This window comes from Cariama cristata, unplaced genomic scaffold (genome assembly GCF_000690535.1).
Source record: "Cariama cristata isolate BGI_N322 unplaced genomic scaffold, ASM69053v1 scaffold3983, whole genome shotgun sequence".
Taxonomy (NCBI): Eukaryota; Metazoa; Chordata; class Aves; order Cariamiformes; family Cariamidae; genus Cariama; species Cariama cristata.
In genome coordinates, this window is record NW_009608782.1 from 1 (window position 1) to 17,053 (window position 17,053).

Below are 17,053 nucleotides of genomic sequence, written 5' to 3' on the forward strand. Positions count from 1 at the left end.
TCCTGCTAGCATGCACACCAAGCCAAATGCAAATACACATTACATACAGTAAAATATTTGGATATTCATTGTACATGGCATATTCATTGTTATTCACAGTTAGGATGGGTAAAAGTTTCTCACTTCTAATGTAAATTAGTATGCATCCTCAGTTAGCGCTAATAAAGCCTTTCTATCAACTACACATGCTCCCAAAGTGGGGTTTTGCCCTCTTTTGCAGGGGGCCATTTGAGTTGGAGGTTGTGACCTCCCAGTACCACAATTACCTTTGTCCTGCTGTCAGCCAACTTACTGTCGATATCTGTGGGTTGTAACGTTTTATCAGCTTGTCTAGAACTCCCTCTCTTGAAAGTCTCTCTCTACATTCTTACTTACTTAGATAACGTGTCCCCTTTTCATCATTTGTTCTTAATGCTTCCCAACCTTGGGATATCAGGTTAAAGAATATTTTTCTGTCAAAGAAAGTTTTTCTGTCAATTTAACTGAATTGTTTAACCCTTTGTTAATGAAGTGACATGAGGAGCTAATTTGAGGTTAATTTGGGAGCTGATGAAGACTTGCAGCTGAGATATGGAAGGAAGGCAAGGGGATGGCCACAGGCCTTGGGTGGGTGGGGAGGGTCTGCTGCCAGCTGTAGTGCAAGGGCTAAAGAGGAGCTGGGTCTAACTGCTGGGAGTAAGTGCTAAGACCACACTGGATCAGGGGCTCTGGCCATGAGGGTGAGGAAGGGGACTGTGTTAGCATACATTTGTACACACTGCTGTGAGAGGAAGGGATAGAAATGTCATAGCTAACAGTGGTTAGGACATAGCTAACCTTGATGGCATGGTCTGGATGACAACCAGGATTGCTCTGTGGATGCAAGGCATCGTGCGCTCCCCTTGGCACTGCCCTGGTTGTCCCTTCGGGGTAGGAGGGAGGCACAGGAGGAGCTGTGCCTCAGGCCCTGGGGTGTGTGGTCTGACGGAGAAAAGGTTCAGGTCTTGCTCCCCGCAGTTGCAGCAGGAGTTTCAGGTTTTGGTGTTTGCCTCTGTGCTGGCAAGCAAGCATCTCCTGCTCTGCAGGGCAAGGAGTAACTCTGACTAGAGTGAGCAAAGTCTGCCAAAGAAGAGGATGGTTTGTGATTTGTTGTGTCTGATGAAGAAGAGAAAAGGGTGGTCAGCTTTAAAAGTCATTGTTGGTGATTTTGATCTCAGCATCAGGACACCTGTGGCAGCTGCTGCCTCAGTACCTTCTTCATTGACCTCCACAAAAGCTTTGTGAATAACTTTTGAGATGAAAAGATCCCTCTTCACTGACATCGCTGTGAAATCAGCCTGAACAGGGTCAAAAGCATTTCGTATCCCCATGCTGCTCAAAGTGGATTTAAGGTCATAATTCTCTTCCAGCTTCAGCTTGGGAAGGTACAGATCCACTTCGGCTTTCATCATATTGGCTGATTTGGTCCATTCAGCTAGTTTCTCATAAGTCAGCTCTCTTTCTACCTGCAATTAATTGAGGAAGAAAATAGTTGGAATGCGAAGTACAGAGACAAGATGTGCACACAGCAGTGTCTTAACACTCATCGAGAACGTGTAAAATAAAGCCCAGCTACCAGCAGTGGTCACAGCTGGACTGTGTGCCGTATTCATAGGGCATGATCCTGCACAGTGCCGAGTGAGTTATACTCCTATTTATTTTCTTAAAGATGGTGAGGTATAGGCCTGAACCCTCAGAGTAGTTCAGGTTTTTTTTACTGATGTAAAGAATATTGCTTTTTTGCAATCTGTGGCTTATAATGATATTAATAGGGGCTTGCTATGTGTGTATATGGAAAACTTTTCTCTTAGTAGTGGTAAATAAGTGGAACACATGGGACCTCAGGTACAAATAGAAAGATGTTTGCCCTGATTTGTTTAGAATCTGAAACTGATCCTGGCATGGTCGTGAGTGGCTCTTGGTACCTTCTGGGTCAGAGTAGTCAGCACTTAGTTTGAGAAACCTCACCACAAAATATTGAGTGCCAATCTGGACTGCAAATGTTGTAAAAATGAATTAATATAGGCCTCAGGAGAAGATAGTTCCAGGGCATGGCGATTCACATTTGGTCCTTGCTTTCCTTGTGCTATTCTGGCAGTAGAAGAGGACACAAAATAGGCTAAGACAGTGGTGTGGACATAGTTTTTAGATGCATCCCTAAGTAAAATACTGTGTTTGCAATGTTATCAGATGCCCTGAGTCTTGAGCTGAGAAATCATGGTGGTACAGTTTATGATACAGAGTATGCGTGCATCAGAAACTATTGAACCGTGATTTTGAAGCTCATTCTTCCTCACTTCATCTGTTTCTGTTACTGTCTCGTAGTGTATGTGATGCAACAGTAGGTCAGTTTTACCAGCTCTAGGCCATTAGTGTTATCACTGATGTCATCTGGTAGGAGAACGAACATGCTGAGTTCATTTTCCACATATGGCAGCTCAATGATTTTGAATTTCATGGTTGTTTCATGGAGTATCAAAAATGTATCTCTCAGAAACATCATCTGTACTGGTTTAGTCTTGGTCTGTGAAAAAAATCAGACATAAAAAATAGTGTTACTTCATTCCTTAAAGGACCCACGTTGTACATGAAGGACTGTATCCTGTGGGTGGAATCCCACACTTGAGCAGGGGAAAAGTGAGGAGGAAGGAGCGGCAGAGACAATGTGTGATGAACTGACTGCAGCCCCCATTCCCTGTCCCCTTGCACTGCTTTTGGGGATAGGTAGAAGATTTGGGAGTGAAGTTGGGCCTGGGAAGAAGGGAGGGGTGGGGGGAAGGTGTTTTGTATTTGGTCTTGTTTCTCATTAACCTACTCTGATTAATTGGCAATAGATTAAATTAATTTCCCTAAGTCAACTTTGTTTTGCCTGTGATGATAATTGGTAAATGATCTCTCTGTCCTTATCTCAACCCATGAGCTTTTCATCCTATTTTTCTCCCTCTGTCCTATTGAGAAAGGAGAGTGATAGAGCAGCTTGGTGGGCACTTGTCAGCCAACCATGTACCATGAGATCCTAAAACCACACACGTAGTGTAGTAGGTTTCAGATACACAGTCGCATCATTGACACAATTGCTTCACATTGCCTGGCATACAACAGGTGTTTGCACTCATAATCTATGTCAAACAAGATACGTGCTTCCATTGATAAATAATTTTGCTTGCCTTTGACACAGTCCAAAACTATGCATGCAGTCAGCTACTGTGAATCATCAGCACAAGATCATTTAAATACTGTTAGCTCAATAACATGCCCTCAGTGTATACTGAATACATCATCCTTACACACTCAGCTAAAAGACAAAACCCCATGACAATTCCCTCTGACGTTTTACGCGACAGCCAGGGTGTGTGAGGAAAGAGCAGCTGGTTCAGCTTTCTTGAGCTCAGAGCATAGACTGTGTGTGTCTCAAAAGCAGAAAAGAGCTGTAGGTGTGTAGGCATTGTTCTCAAAAGCAACTCAGTCCCTTTTGAAAATGGGACCTTGGTGCTTACAGAAATTTCTTTGTCCTTAAGCTACTTAACCACAGTGTTCTCAAGTGTTTTGATACTGCAGAGCTATTAATCAAAAATCCTATCCTCATGGATATATGCAAATAAGATAATGCTGACTTATTTTCACAGTTGCCGTTCTCACTGAGTTTATACCATGTGCCCAGCTATGAGTAGTGTTGCAGTGGCATATGAAACGCAGGGGAAATATTTAGAGGTTTCTCGCTCTTCAATAATAGACATGTTAACATGTGACAAAAGGCATATAGACAAGGAATTTACCTTGCTCAGTCTGAAGGGCATCTCAGAAGTATTTTTCTCCAGAAATTTTTTTTCCCAGTTTCCTCTGAAATAAATGGCGTTTACTAAGACCAACACAGTGCGAGAATTGAGAGATCCTGCAGGCAGCAGACTCTGTATTTTCCCTTCAAAATCAGACAAAGACGACTGTTATTCCAGTGTGACTGTAACTAGCCAATTTTAATTGTGCCTTCTCTGTGCCTACCTATCTAGCAAAAATGTTTGCACTTGGGAGGTTTTTTTACTGTACATTTTTCATGGTGTACATATGGTAAAAATGACTTTTGAAGTATCTCACTAGGTTTCTGTTTTTAAATGTATTTATTGCAATTTCAGTAGTAAATGGCATTGGAAAGTGGATAAAGTGGAATAGCTTGGATGTTCTGTGAAGTTGGTTGCAAGCAGCTGAAGAATGCAGAAGTAAAACCCTCATTAATTGAAGTGCAGCCACTCAGTATCTGCTTGTGCCTCCCTCTGAACAGAGATAATTCAAAAGAGGCTACGGGATGAAGAATCAAGGGAAGGACCTTGTAAGGAGCAGCAGTTAGGTTTGGAGAGAAGCATTCTTCAAGCTATTTAACTGCACTTTGCTCATCACCTCCCCTGAGTTTCCATCTTTGATGGATCCTTGGCTGCAAAAGCAATACATGTGGAAATACAAATGATTTGAAAATGAAACAAGAAAAAAAGCCATCAGAGTGGTACTTACTCTCAGTTTTATTTTCAACCCACGAATTGATCTGTGCTCTGGCTTGTTCTGCAGCTGTCTTAAAGTTTACAGCTTGTGGCTTTGCATTGTAATAGCTTGTAATGAGCTGTAAGAATTTCTGAAAGATAGAATTGGAAAATATATGCTTATTTAGTTCAATTTGAGTTATAAAAATGTTAGAAATAATCACTTCAACAGATTATACAATCTTCTAATAGATAATTGAAGAAAATATAATTTGTTTTAAATGGGATAACTCTTAAAATAAGGTCTGATACATTCTATACTAAGTGTTAAGACTGATTGAAATTCAATCTCAAGGAAACTGATACTTCAAATTTTTGTTTGAAATCCAAGGTGCAAATTTGTAATTTTGAAATACCTCATGAAACAAACATTCTCCACAATTTTTTTTTTAATTTCTAAAAATGACCTTTTCATATTATTTAAATACTTTTTGTCCTGCTTTGTGCTGTAGAGTTCAGTACAAGAGGGAAGAGTATCTCATATAAAGTTGAAACAAGTCTTGTAGTTTGCTTCAGGGGCGAGAAACCTGCCAAGAGTTTGTGAGGACAATAGAGGTTCGGGTATAAAGGGAATGTTCTGGTAGAATGAAGTCATGGCAGAAAAGCAGAATTAACACTTGCATTGCTGTCTGCTGTGAAACAATTAATGGAAATTCCCAGCAGGAAATTCTCTGTAAAGCATAGGTAAATGAGATTATGGAGAAAATGAGCAATAAACTTCAGAAGGAAAAATCACTAATTACTCAGGAGACCAAACAAACTCCAAGATCAAAGAACAGTTATCTCATTGAAAACTACCTTCCAAGAAACTGGAAGATGATTAATACAGCGTCAGTTTTAAAAAAGATTTCAAAGATACGGGTAATTACAAACTCATGAGTCTGTACGGGGCAAATGAATAGAGTAGGTGTAGTGGGCATATGGATAAACATGATGTACTGGAGGTGTGTCAACAGCATTTTGTAACGGGAATTTGTAAATCACGAATCTGTTGGGATTTTTTTGAAGGTGTCAGAAAGCATATGGGTAACAGGGTTGAGCCATTACAGTCTGTTTGGATTACCAAAAGGTATTTCCTAAGACTGCTCACCAAAGGCTGGGCATCCATGGGACTACAGAGATAGGTCTTGTTTCTTTAAAAGACTGGAAACCGAAAGTAAGTGGAAATAGTGTTAACAGTGAAGGGTTATTACTACTGGCGTACCACGGGGATATGTGCTAGGGTCTGTGCTAAAGTATTTATTCTGTAAAACTAAGGTCTAAATGTTTACATTAAAATACAAATCTTAAAATATTTAGAAATGGTCCAAAGAAGTGTAACGTATAGAAAGTGATTATTACTGTTTAGGAATGAGGTATTGAAGCTATAATGGACAGTTGCATGAAAAAAATCTGCCCAATAGCAGCCAAAAAGGTAAATACAAATTTAAGAGTTACAAAGAAAGGAGTAGGGAACAAAAGAGAGAATACTAGAATGGCACTGTACAAAGCTATGGTGTGTCCATTGTCTGAGCTCTCTATGCAGCTCTGCCCTCCCCAGTCTCAGAAATGTTAGACTATAAAAGATACAGAGACAGGGGACGAAGATGACCAGAGGTATGGAGAAGCATCCTTTAGAGGAAAAATGAACCAGTAACAATGCCAACAGGCAGCAGGCTCGAAAGACACAGGCACTTCTTACAGTGTATAGTTCAGCTGTGGAACTGAGGGTTGCAGTAGATTCAAAGGGCAAGTCTGCAAATTCATGAAAGAACAGCTCATCAAGGTCTATTAAGTAGACATGCCCTCTGGTTCAGGAAGTTCCTGAGCTGCAGATCACTTGGTGACTACAGCAGATTCTGGAGAAGCATCACTACACAGCATGCCTTGCTGTCATGCACTTCCTAAACTGTTGCCCACTGTTGGAGACAGATGGACCTCTTGTCTGTCCAAGGCTAGCCCTGTATGGCTATCCTCATGTTCTCACTAAAACCACAGTGCTATCATTTGGAAATTTGTTATCATCTCTATTGATAATCCCTCTTAATATCAAAATATTGTCAAGTAAAGATGTTCAACTCACAGGCAGTAATGGGTAGGTCTTTTCCTCATACAGTCGGTTGGCACTCTTCAGCAAGTACGTGCTTCTGGATTTGTTGATAGCAGACAGAAGCTCTTTGAAGGCAAGGTGGATGTTTTCAGCTTGCTTGTGCTCAGGATCCTTGGAGAGAGACACCAATTAATATGGCACTGAAGTGTTGCACCTGCTGTGGTTATTTGAAATGTCCAGGTTGTTTTAATTAAAAATTAGTTTCAGGGGATGGAGTTCTTTTTCTAAGTAGTTTCCATGTTTGCAGCACTATGTATAACTGAAGAAATTGTTCTCTGTCTGTAGGGCAGTGATCTGTTTTGGCAGTGCTGTGCAGGCCTTCAGGGACATCAGCTGACGGTGCACCCAGGAAGCTGAATCTCCTCGTTTCAGTCATGGTCAGGCCTAATTTTCAGTTTCAAAAGGACCCATCAATGCAGCCTGGCAGCTTTTGAGGAGGTACTCTGTTCTGACAGACACCAATGTCAGCTCACGGACTTACCAACTATTCAGATTTTCTCTGTTTCGCATGAATTTTGCTATTGCTGTTTGGATTTTGGAGGGGATTTGTACTGGATGTCCATGTTGATGGTTTTAGGGACCATGAGCTTGCTTGCCAGCTGTTGCCAGCTGTTGCTTTGCTAACAGAGGAATAAGCTGCTACCTGCCAGCTGCTTGGGTACAGTCTCCTCCTCCATGGCATATACCATGCTCTACACGTGAGACACTGAGAGTCTGTGCCACTGACTAATGGGGACTTGTCATAAGGTTGGCCAGGTGGCATTCCTTGCTCTTATCTTTTCTCACTCATGCTGAGACATGGGCTGCTAGGATGGACACCTAGAAAAGAATTTGGTAGCCAAAGGACACAGGATAGCAGAGGCTGGGTTTTGCAATGGGATGGGAACAGATTGAAGAGGTAATAGAGGGAAATGTCTCAAGGACCAGATTAGGCAGACTTTACTACATCTCAGAAAGTCAGTGATTTGCTAAAATGAATGTGGATGTAATGATTCATCTTGAAAATTCATCCCCCACCATCTAGGGAGTGAATGATATAACCCCCTTCCCCCTTGTATTTCCAGTTTGTCTAATCTAGTTTCTTTGAGCTTTCTTTTAGTTTCTATGCCAAAGAAATATGGCTTGTTTGAGTTTACAAGCCTTTTAGTGCTTAGGGAGTTCATTTCATGAAAAAGATCTGGGCAGTTCCTCCTGGTGGCAAGTCTCCGGGGAGCTGATGAACAAGGGTGAATCAGCATGCATTAGCTTCAAGGGGAATTTTGTTTGCCTGCTGTGTCCATGCGTGAGAAAAATGGAAGGTAGTTTATTGGGTAGGGCTGGAATCAGGTGTGAATGCAACAGATTTTTTCACTACAGAAAAAAAACCCTGAAGCTGATAAGAGAGAGAATTGTCCTAAGCATATTAGGGCAATTGATTTGTTGATAGTTCCATAGACCAGCTAAAACCAAGTAAGACAGTATTAGGGTAGATCAAAATGCTGTTAGTGTCTCAGTTCTGCTTTTGAAGGCCTGAGTTCATGAATTTTACAGTAACATTAACTGCTTGTTTGCTTTTTCTCTTTCTATATATAGTTCTTACTGAAGTGAGACAGTAGGTATAGACTGAAGGCAAGCAGATGTTGGAAGGCTAAAGCAGTAGTTATGTTGAACTATCCTATTCTCAGAGTTTTTTGTCTCTGAGTCTTTTGTTGTAATAAATACCATCTTTCTTTTCTTTGATCTCCCTGGAGATGGACTTGTCTCAGACGAACCTTCTTCTCCTGCAGTCTGGTTAAAATGGAGAACCTGTGATAATGATAAATGTTCATAAATACAGCTTGTTTTTTGAAGATAAGTGTGCCCAAGGGTTGTGTAAGTATGTCAGTTTTCTACCGTAATTCGCCAGTCATGCCCAATAATAGTTAGTCTATTAAAGTTACTGAGGACAAGACCTTACTCTCAACTTAGTCTCTATAACTGTATCATTACTATATAGATTTTAGTCACATTTACTACTTAATAGTAGATCAATATTATGGCTCAAACATTAATTTATTTAGATAAATGGTCAGTTTGTGCTTAGCTGCATGGAATTTATTTTCAGATCATGATGAAACACAGCAAAGAGCATAGCACATTTCAGAGTCTTACTACTGGGACGCAAATATAAAACTATCCATTTACTGTGTTTAAGTAACTGCATACAACCTAAAAGAGTACAAAGATTGAAAAGTTCTGCAAAAGTGGGCATAGGTGAAATCACATTTTCAGTACTAGTATGTCTCCACTATTCATGGGAGGGTTACCTTATTTATTGGCTATGTCACAGGCAAAGGTATTTGTACTGCTCCTGTGCAGCCAAACGCACATTCAGGAGAGTTTACTAACTTTGATAAGCAGTATGAGAAAGCAGATATACTGCTTCCAGAATGAGCTGGGGTCTAGAAGCAGTGATATTATCTCCAGCTTTCCTTTTTCTAGCATACCTTAGCTCCCTATTTTTTTTTTTTAATAAAGTTGTCTCTTCATTGCTATTTGTGCGCTGTATTAGGTGAATTATTAGTTCAAAGAGCAATTAAAATGGAAGGTAGTATTCCAAGCAAGACCAGCGGTAGTTTCTAATACCAATAACTTCCCTCTGGCAGACCACTTGCAATGTTCTGGGAACTGTAAGTCTAAGCTAAATGTAGAGGTAGTGCAGAGCAGGGAGATTTTGGAAATAAAGTAGAAGAATAGTGACCTGCAGGACTGCCGGCAGTGTGAGAGGAGTTATTTTCTGTACCAACGTTATGGCAGGTCACTGTTCTCCCATGTTGGCTTTCTGTTCTCCATAGGCACAAGAATAACACAATTTATATGGGAACCACCTGTAACATGATATACTGCTAATTTCAGAGCTTACCTCAGCCATCTGGGTTGCAGTGTCGCCTTTTGCACCCAGGTAGACCATGGCGAGAGCAGTTGCAATACTCCAAGGAGAAAAGAAAATGTTTTGGCCTTTGGAAGTTTCATTCAGCTTTTTGTAAAGGTCCAGAGTGAAGCTGTTGGTTGACACTGAGAGAGACTCCATCGATACAGCCTGAGACAAATGAGTGTCAGAGAGAGGTGATGGCTGTTTCTTCACTTCTTTTAAAAAATACAAAGCTGGTAGTGGGAGATTGCCTGCATCCCCTCAAACACAGTGTGAGTATGTCCCTGTAATGGGTAAAAAACTGCACAGAGACCAAGTACAGTCAGCTGGTAGGTCTCAGCATTATTTCTCCCTTCCCCATCACTCCTCAATGTCCTCAGCTTTTTTATTTTTTCTTCATCAGATAAGCATGATTTTAGCTGGAAATGTTTTCACAGACCAAACTTATTTCAAAACCCCATTTGCTTAAGTTTCGTAGAATTATTCTTCAATTCCAAGGAAGTGAAACAGAATCATTTCTCACTGTGCTGCTTTGAGTTTTTTTCTATTTCTTTAAACTTCCTGTGCTATTAATTTCTGCTGAAAAAAGCATGGTGAATTCATGTGGTTTGCTACCTGTATCTTGAAGGCTACTAGAGATCTGTAGATTTTTATATGTTCTTGGTGTAGGTGAACCCACATTTGGAAGCTGTAGCTGGATTTGTTAATTACTGTTTTTCAAGTAAACTCTTGTATCTTACTTACAAACCCAAATAGTTCCTGTTTTAAACAACATCAAATTTTCCCTGATTTCCTGCTGGCTTATCAGAACCTGCAGATTTTCCATCCTTGTTCTGTTTCTTTTTCTAAGTGTGTTTTTACAGGACAAAACCAAAGGAAACAAAAAAAAAACCCCAACCCCAGGATTAAAACTGATTTTCTGTACGTGGATCCAGAACAAACCTGTGCTTCTTATTAGCATATTTTAGATCAGTTGAATACTATTGACAAATATTAGGATAAATTCAGAAATTTCCGTTGTCTTCACCAGTATAAGGACTATTAAAACATGTACTAAAGTCAGTATAAGATGACATCAGGTGAACGGTTAAGCATTAGATCAAAACCAACAACTGGACATTTAAATCTATCTTCATCCACAATTTACATGCTTAAATCAAAAACTGCAGTCCTCAAAGGCAGCTGCCATGTAATGTTAGAGATGCCCAGAGCCTCTGGGATCCTCGAGTTTTGATTTCAGAGCTTCCCAGGGCTCCTCAGCTGCTTTGAAGCATTCTCAGGAGTGCTTCAGAGGTGGATGCCCTGCAGCCTAGCTCATACGTAAGCTTTTTCAGGACCTTCAAATCAGATATCTCTTACTGTTGTGCCTGGAGATGCTGATACTCCCGGAGCATATCTAGGAAACAGGGCTGAGCTGAACATTTTTGCCTGAAGAATTTAAAACTCATATCTCCATCTCCTGTTCCCAGAGAGTATCTGAACTGAATCTGCGTGGAGCAATCAAGCATTTCTCAGGCTTGAGAGAGAGAACACGTATGTGTTTCTGTGAGGTTCACTGGACTACTAGCCACTGGTCGACTACTTTGGCTACTACTAGACCGAAGTCTACTTTCAGTCACCTGAGAAAGGAAAAGTCTGGATGCCTGATCCAATAGTTATTAGATATTAATAAAGCAAGGCTTGAACCAATACACCCAATGCTCAGCATCCCAAACACTGTGCTACAGAGTCATACTGTCTTGTGTGTTCACTTCCAGGATCAGCAGAAGGGTATTCTCTCCTGCAGCCTGTTCTCAGTCCTCTGATCCTAAATTGACTGGTAGCCTGGTGATTAAGGCACCCTTCCTACAGGTGAGGAAACTCAGCCCTCCCAGGCTATGTAGGTTTTGCCCAGCCTGGGCTTGCATTCTGACCATTGTGCCTTGGCACGGGGTTTTTCTAAGGGCTACGCTTTATACTAAAAAATAAGCACTCCCTTCCCCTGCATGACTTTTATGCCATCATTTAACTACTCAGTTCTAAAGAATTTAATACGAATTTTTAAGAATTCCAAAGTAAAATGAGTTATTTTGATATGAATATTTACGCTACCTGAAATCCTGAAGGAGAGAAGAGTTAAGATCTGTCTTCAGTCAGGATCTGTGGTGGTCTGTGAGGCAATGAATACTTTTGGAAATGTAGAAATGTTTGCACCTCCCTTTTCTTCTCTACATCCTCTTCTTGTATTAATGTGCGTGTTCCCCCATTTATCCCTACTTCTCCTCTGTATCACTTGCTTTCAGAACGTAGAGACCTCCTCAATTCAAGGCCACTGTTAGTGGGTGTATGTCCTGAAACATGAAGGCCAGTATGCTTTTCTCCCACAGATGTCCTTCACAACTTTGGCATTTGGTCTGCAAAAATGTAGGAATTGCAGAAAATAATTCAACCACCCTGTGTTGGCAAGGGACATGTTGAAATAATTTTACATCTTCCTGTTCTTTTTACTCTACGAACAGGGGAAATGAATAGAAACTAATCTCAAATATATGGGTAAGAGGGAGTATTGAAATAGACTGTTAGTCTCGTTCATCCTGTGGTTAAATTTGAGAAGGGAAGGATTTGAGTACTTGTGACCCTCAGGTTACATAAAGCCCTTACATTTTGTGGTATTTTACATTTTTGCTCTTCTGTTTCAGAAAGCAAATCACAAAGGAAACTCAGAAGGTATTTGCACAGTCACCTAAAATAAGTGATGAAATAAGAGTGAACACTGGGCTCGTTTGAACTGATGGATGTTGTTTTAAGAGACTGCTGCTCCTAGCAGAGGAGGTGAAGGTGCTTCAGATAGCTACAGACCCTACACTATACCGAGCTTATTATTCCTCTGTGATGCATTGAGGGAGTTTGGATCATCCACCAAAAGCTGCAAACCTGCTTGGAAGCTCTGCTTGTAATGATTTCTTTTACTGAAACTGTTTGTTGTATTGGAGTAGAGAGCCAAAACAGCAGAATGTGTAAAATTGGTTATCAGCAAAGGTGTAATACAAAACAGCTACGTGTATGCAAATGTTTTACTTTAAACCAGTGTAATTAGCAATTCTACTGGTTTACTCTGCTTTTATCTGTGTAACTTAGATTAAACTGCATTGATAAATTTCCTTTGCAATCATTTTGTGTCTTTTCTGCTACATATATGGTTATTTAGGAATGGCCTCTGCCAACTAGTATGACACATGCAGAGTAAACCAATTACTAGCATACAGTCAACCTATACGAAAAAAGCATCAGTATAAAGTGTACAAGTCCATATTTTGAACTAGAATTACATTTTTGTGCTTATATTCACTTTGAATCTGGCTGGTATGTATGCCATACAATGTTTCAAGAGTGCTATGTGTGCCTCTTTTTTCATATGTTTTGGTTTTGAGTGTGTGCAGTTTTTGTGCCTGGAATATCCATCTTATTTGCTTGATTCAGAAATGTTTTAGACACTATTATGTTTAGTTATGTACTTAAGAAATGTTTCTGCTATGTGTCTGAAGCTGCTATTATCTATTTTTTGGCTAAATGAATAGGAGAAGAAAAAAACCCAAACAGTTAGTGGTACTACAAGCTACAAAGATTGGCCAAAAATACAGGAAAATGAAGAAAGAGTACCCAAACTGTGTAGACACAATTTGTGGTATATTCCAGCTGCTGCAAGATCCTGTTTAGTAAGAGAAAGTGGAGTTTCAAAGGGGACCAAATTGACCAAGGAAGAGGTGCTCTTGGTTTTGCTGTGCCAGATGGAAATAGTGAGAGGAAATAGTGAATTGCTGCAACCAGGATGGTAGAAACAAGGTTTCACAGCAAAATGCCTGACCTGTTGACTTCAAGTTGATTGACCTCTGACAAATGGTCATAAAAGGTCTTTTGATAAAACCAGTCTTTTTTTTCTGGCATACTGATGAAGTTGTTTTGACCTTTTTTGAAGCCATCTGTCATCCCCAACTGGCTCAGCATGGATGTGAGGTTGTATCTTTCTGCCTGTTTGATTGTTGTGCTCCCACACCTGTACTCTGTAAATGGTCTGCTCTGAGTGGGCTATTTGGGCATTTATTGAAGATCAGTTCTCTTTCAGTTACATCTAGTAAAACGCAGCACAATTTAAAATCAGTGCTAGACTAAGTTCAGTTATGGATTTTTACTCTGCAGGAAATCCCATTCAGCTATGTCCCCCAGGAAGAAAATGAGACCAAGTATCACACCTGTTACAATAGAACTCTAAAGGTTTGGACTATAAATAACATTTTAAAAGAGATTTTCTCATGCCTGTTACTGATGGCAAAATAAAACCTTCAAAAATATGGATGCATTTGCATTTCAGTTTTAAATCAGGGGTTTTTTTTGTGTCCTTGACTTGAATACTGATGCTACACCAGCACCGTAATCTTTCTTGTCTTTATTATTGTGTGCTGTGTCTGCCATTTCTGCTTGTCATGAGGTCAGTTTACCACAGAGGTGGCAGGAATTATTTTATGAAGCTGAGATTTGCACCGGGAGACAAAAGCCCCATCTTTCATTGTAGGATAAACTGAAAGCATGTTAATATACTGTGTTTTGACAGGCATGGAATCACTAAGCGACAAGCAGTCCACACTCACAATATGTTTGTATTGAGGGTTGTCTCAGCAGTTTCCTGTAGATACTTCTTTCTTTAGTTTTCAAAGTCCTGGGACCTTTCAAGGAGTTGTTCATGGACCTGAAGTTACAGATTTTGGTGATACAGAGCAAACCCAGGTCTTCTTGAAAGCGGTCATTTGGAAATGCAGTCATGTAGCACCTATTACTTTGGCTACCTTGGAGTATTTTAGAAAGGTGATTAAATAGCATTTCCCCAGTATGGAAGAATAAAATGGAACTGTCTTTCAAAAGCATCAAGCCACCCTTTGTGGCAGACAGGAGAGAAAGGACAGTGCTTGGGAGAGCCCTTGCTGAGAGGAGCATTGGAACACCATGACCTGTTCATGGTGTAGGAGCTGCTGTGCCGCAGATCTGTCTTCTCTTCCCTCCTCCTATCCAAGCCTGTTGCCAACCAGCCTGTCACCTCCAGGAGCCCCCAGGCCTTTTGGAACAGCAACAGCAAGCATGGTTAGCACATTGCACTGGAAATTCAAATTCTCAGGATTGCCCCCCTTGCTATATCCAAGTGTGGCATCCCAACCTGACAGGGGGATAAAATTGTGAAACCATGGAAACTAAAAGACTTGCAACTTTTCTTAACTTCCAGCACAGGTAGATGCACCTTCCAGATCTCAAAGGCCATTAACAAATGTGAGGAATGAAAGTAACTGCAGGGGATGGAGCCCACATCTGTTGACCTGGTATCCCCCTCCTTGCTGCTCTTACACGTTGGCAGCAATGATACTGCCAGGGGTGACCTGGAAAATATGAAGCGTGACTACAAGGCTCTGAGAGAAGTGGTCAAGGGCATGGGGGCCCAGGTGATGCTTTCCTCACTCCTGCTGGTGAGGTGGATGGGACTGAGGAGGACTTGACAGATCCTATGAGTTAACAATTCATTGCACTGCTGTTGTCGGCAGCAGGGATTCGGTTTCTGTGGACATGGGATCTCTCTGAAGGTCACCAGCTGCTTGGAAGAGAAGGGATCCACCTGACAGAACAGGGATAAGTATCTTTGTCAACAGGCTGGCCAACTTGGTAAGGAGAGATTTAAACTAGAAATGGAAGGGGAGTGAGTGATTCCTCAACAAACAAGGAGGTAGTGAATGTGGTAGGCACGCCAAGGGCCTGGGGTGATGGAAACAGGAGGGACATAGTGATCAACAAAACAGCTAAAGTAGAATCCCTTCAAGCATAGGCATGTAAAGAATGAAGTGCCTGCAGGAGAGCCTTAAGGGTAAACCTCTTAAGTCTGTACAGGGGAATCAGCAGGCTTGTGTTCCTCTCTGAAATGCCCCTACAGTAGTGCAGGCAGCACGGGCAAAAAAAAAGGAGCAGTTACAAGTTTGTATGTGGTTATGGGGCTATTACCTCATCGGGATCATGGAGATATGGTGCGATAGGTCACACAACTGGAGTGCTGCAGTGGAGGAATACGGGCTTTTCAGGAAGTACAGGCTGGGAAGGCAAGGAGAGGGAGTTGCCCTCTGTGTGAGAGAGCAGCTGGAAGGCACAGGGGTCTGCCTTGACACAGGTCAGGAGCCAGTCTAGAGCTTATGGGTCAAGATTAATTGGCAGGCTAACACAGGTGCTGTTGTAGTGGGCATCTGCTAGAGACTTCCTGATAAGGTGGTGGATGAGATCCTCTTCAAACAACTGAAAGAAGCCTGGTCCTTATGGGGGAACCACCCTGATACCTGCTGGAAGAACAATGTATTAGGGCTCAAGCAATCTAGGGGATTTCTAGAGTACATTGATGACAACTTCCTGGCATATGTGATTGAGGAGCCAACAAGGAATGATGCTCTGCTGGACCTGATACTGAGAAACAAGGAAGAACTGGTCATGGATGTGAAAGTCAGAAGCAGCCTTGGCTGCAGTGACCATGAGATGATGGAGCTCAGGATCCTAAGAGGAAGGAGCAGGGAAAAAAGCAGGACTACAGCCCTGGATTTCAGGAGATCAGAGATCTGCTTGGAAGAATTCTATGGGATATGGCCCCAGAGAGAAGAGGAGTCTGACATAAAAAGGTGTGCAAGATGTGAAAGCAGGGGAGGTGACCCAGAAGGAGTATAGAGTTGCTGTCTGATCTTGCAGAGATAGGGTTAGGAAAGTCAAGGTCGACCTGGTACTGAATGTGGCAAGGGATGTGAAGAGCAGCAGGAAAAGAGTCTATAAGTACAAGACAAAAAGACTAGGAAAGACATGGTCCTGCTGCTGAGTAGTGCAGGGGAAACACTGACAGAGGACATGGAAAAGGCTGAGATACTCAATGTATCTTCTGTACCTCAGTCTTTACTGGTAAGACTGTCCTTCAGGAATACCTGCCATTAGACCAAAAAGTCTGGAAAGAAGACTTACTCTTGGCAAAGGAAGACCAGGTTCAGGCGCATTTAAACAAATAGAACATACATATGTCTATGGGGTCTGATGACTTGTACCCACAATTGCTGAGGGAGCTGGCTGGTACCACAGCGAGGCTTCTCTCAATTATCTTTGAAAGGCCATGGTGACTGGAAAAAGTTCCTGAAGACTGGAAGAGGGCAAATGTCACAACTGACTCAAAAGATTCAGGGAACTACAGGCCTGTCAGCCTCACCTCAGTCCCTGGGAAGGTAATGAAGAAATTCTTAATGGAAATCATTTCCAAACACATGAAGGAGAAGTAGTTGATCGAGAGTAGTCAGCATGGATTTATGAAGGGGAAATCATGCTTGACCATCTGACAGCCTTACAGTGAGTTAACTAGCTTGACGGATGAGGGCAGAACAGTGGGTGTTGTTTACCTTAACTTTAGTACAGCTTTTGACACTGTCTCCCATAACATCCTCGTGGACAAACTGACAAAGGATGAGTTAGATAAGTGAACACAGCTGGGCCCAG

General features: G+C 41.4%; 1 protein-coding gene across 1 annotated transcript; it reads right to left on the reverse strand.

Annotated features, from left to right (window-relative positions):
• Positions 1-1,082: 1,082 nt before the first annotated feature.
• LOC104154515 (heterochromatin-associated protein MENT-like) lies at positions 1,083-9,685 on the reverse strand. The gene is made up of 7 exons (XM_009697262.1): positions 9,518-9,685; positions 8,338-8,421; positions 6,610-6,747; positions 4,522-4,639; positions 3,795-3,937; positions 2,375-2,542; positions 1,083-1,484 (listed from the first exon to the last, which is right to left on the reverse strand). Exons 1-7 carry the CDS (start codon positions 9,683-9,685, stop codon positions 1,083-1,085), a joined length of 1,221 nt encoding a protein of 406 aa, XP_009695564.1.
• Between the last annotated feature and the right edge of the window lie 7,368 nt (positions 9,686-17,053).

What these genes read in the sequence shown, in the direction of transcription:
- LOC104154515 (XM_009697262.1), bottom strand. Translation starts at nt 9,685, where the DNA reads ATGGAGTCTCTCTCAGTGTCAACCAACAGCTTCACTCTGGACCTTTAC. An exon ending in TGCCCTTCAGACTGAGCAAG is followed by an intron (nt 2,543 to 3,794) that starts GTAAATTCCTTG and finishes TTTTTTTCACAG; the next exon opens with ACCAAGACTAAACCAGTACA. An exon ending in ACACTAATGGCCTAGAGCTG is followed by an intron (nt 1,485 to 2,374) that starts GTAAAACTGACC and finishes AATTAATTGCAG; the next exon opens with GTAGAAAGAGAGCTGACTTA.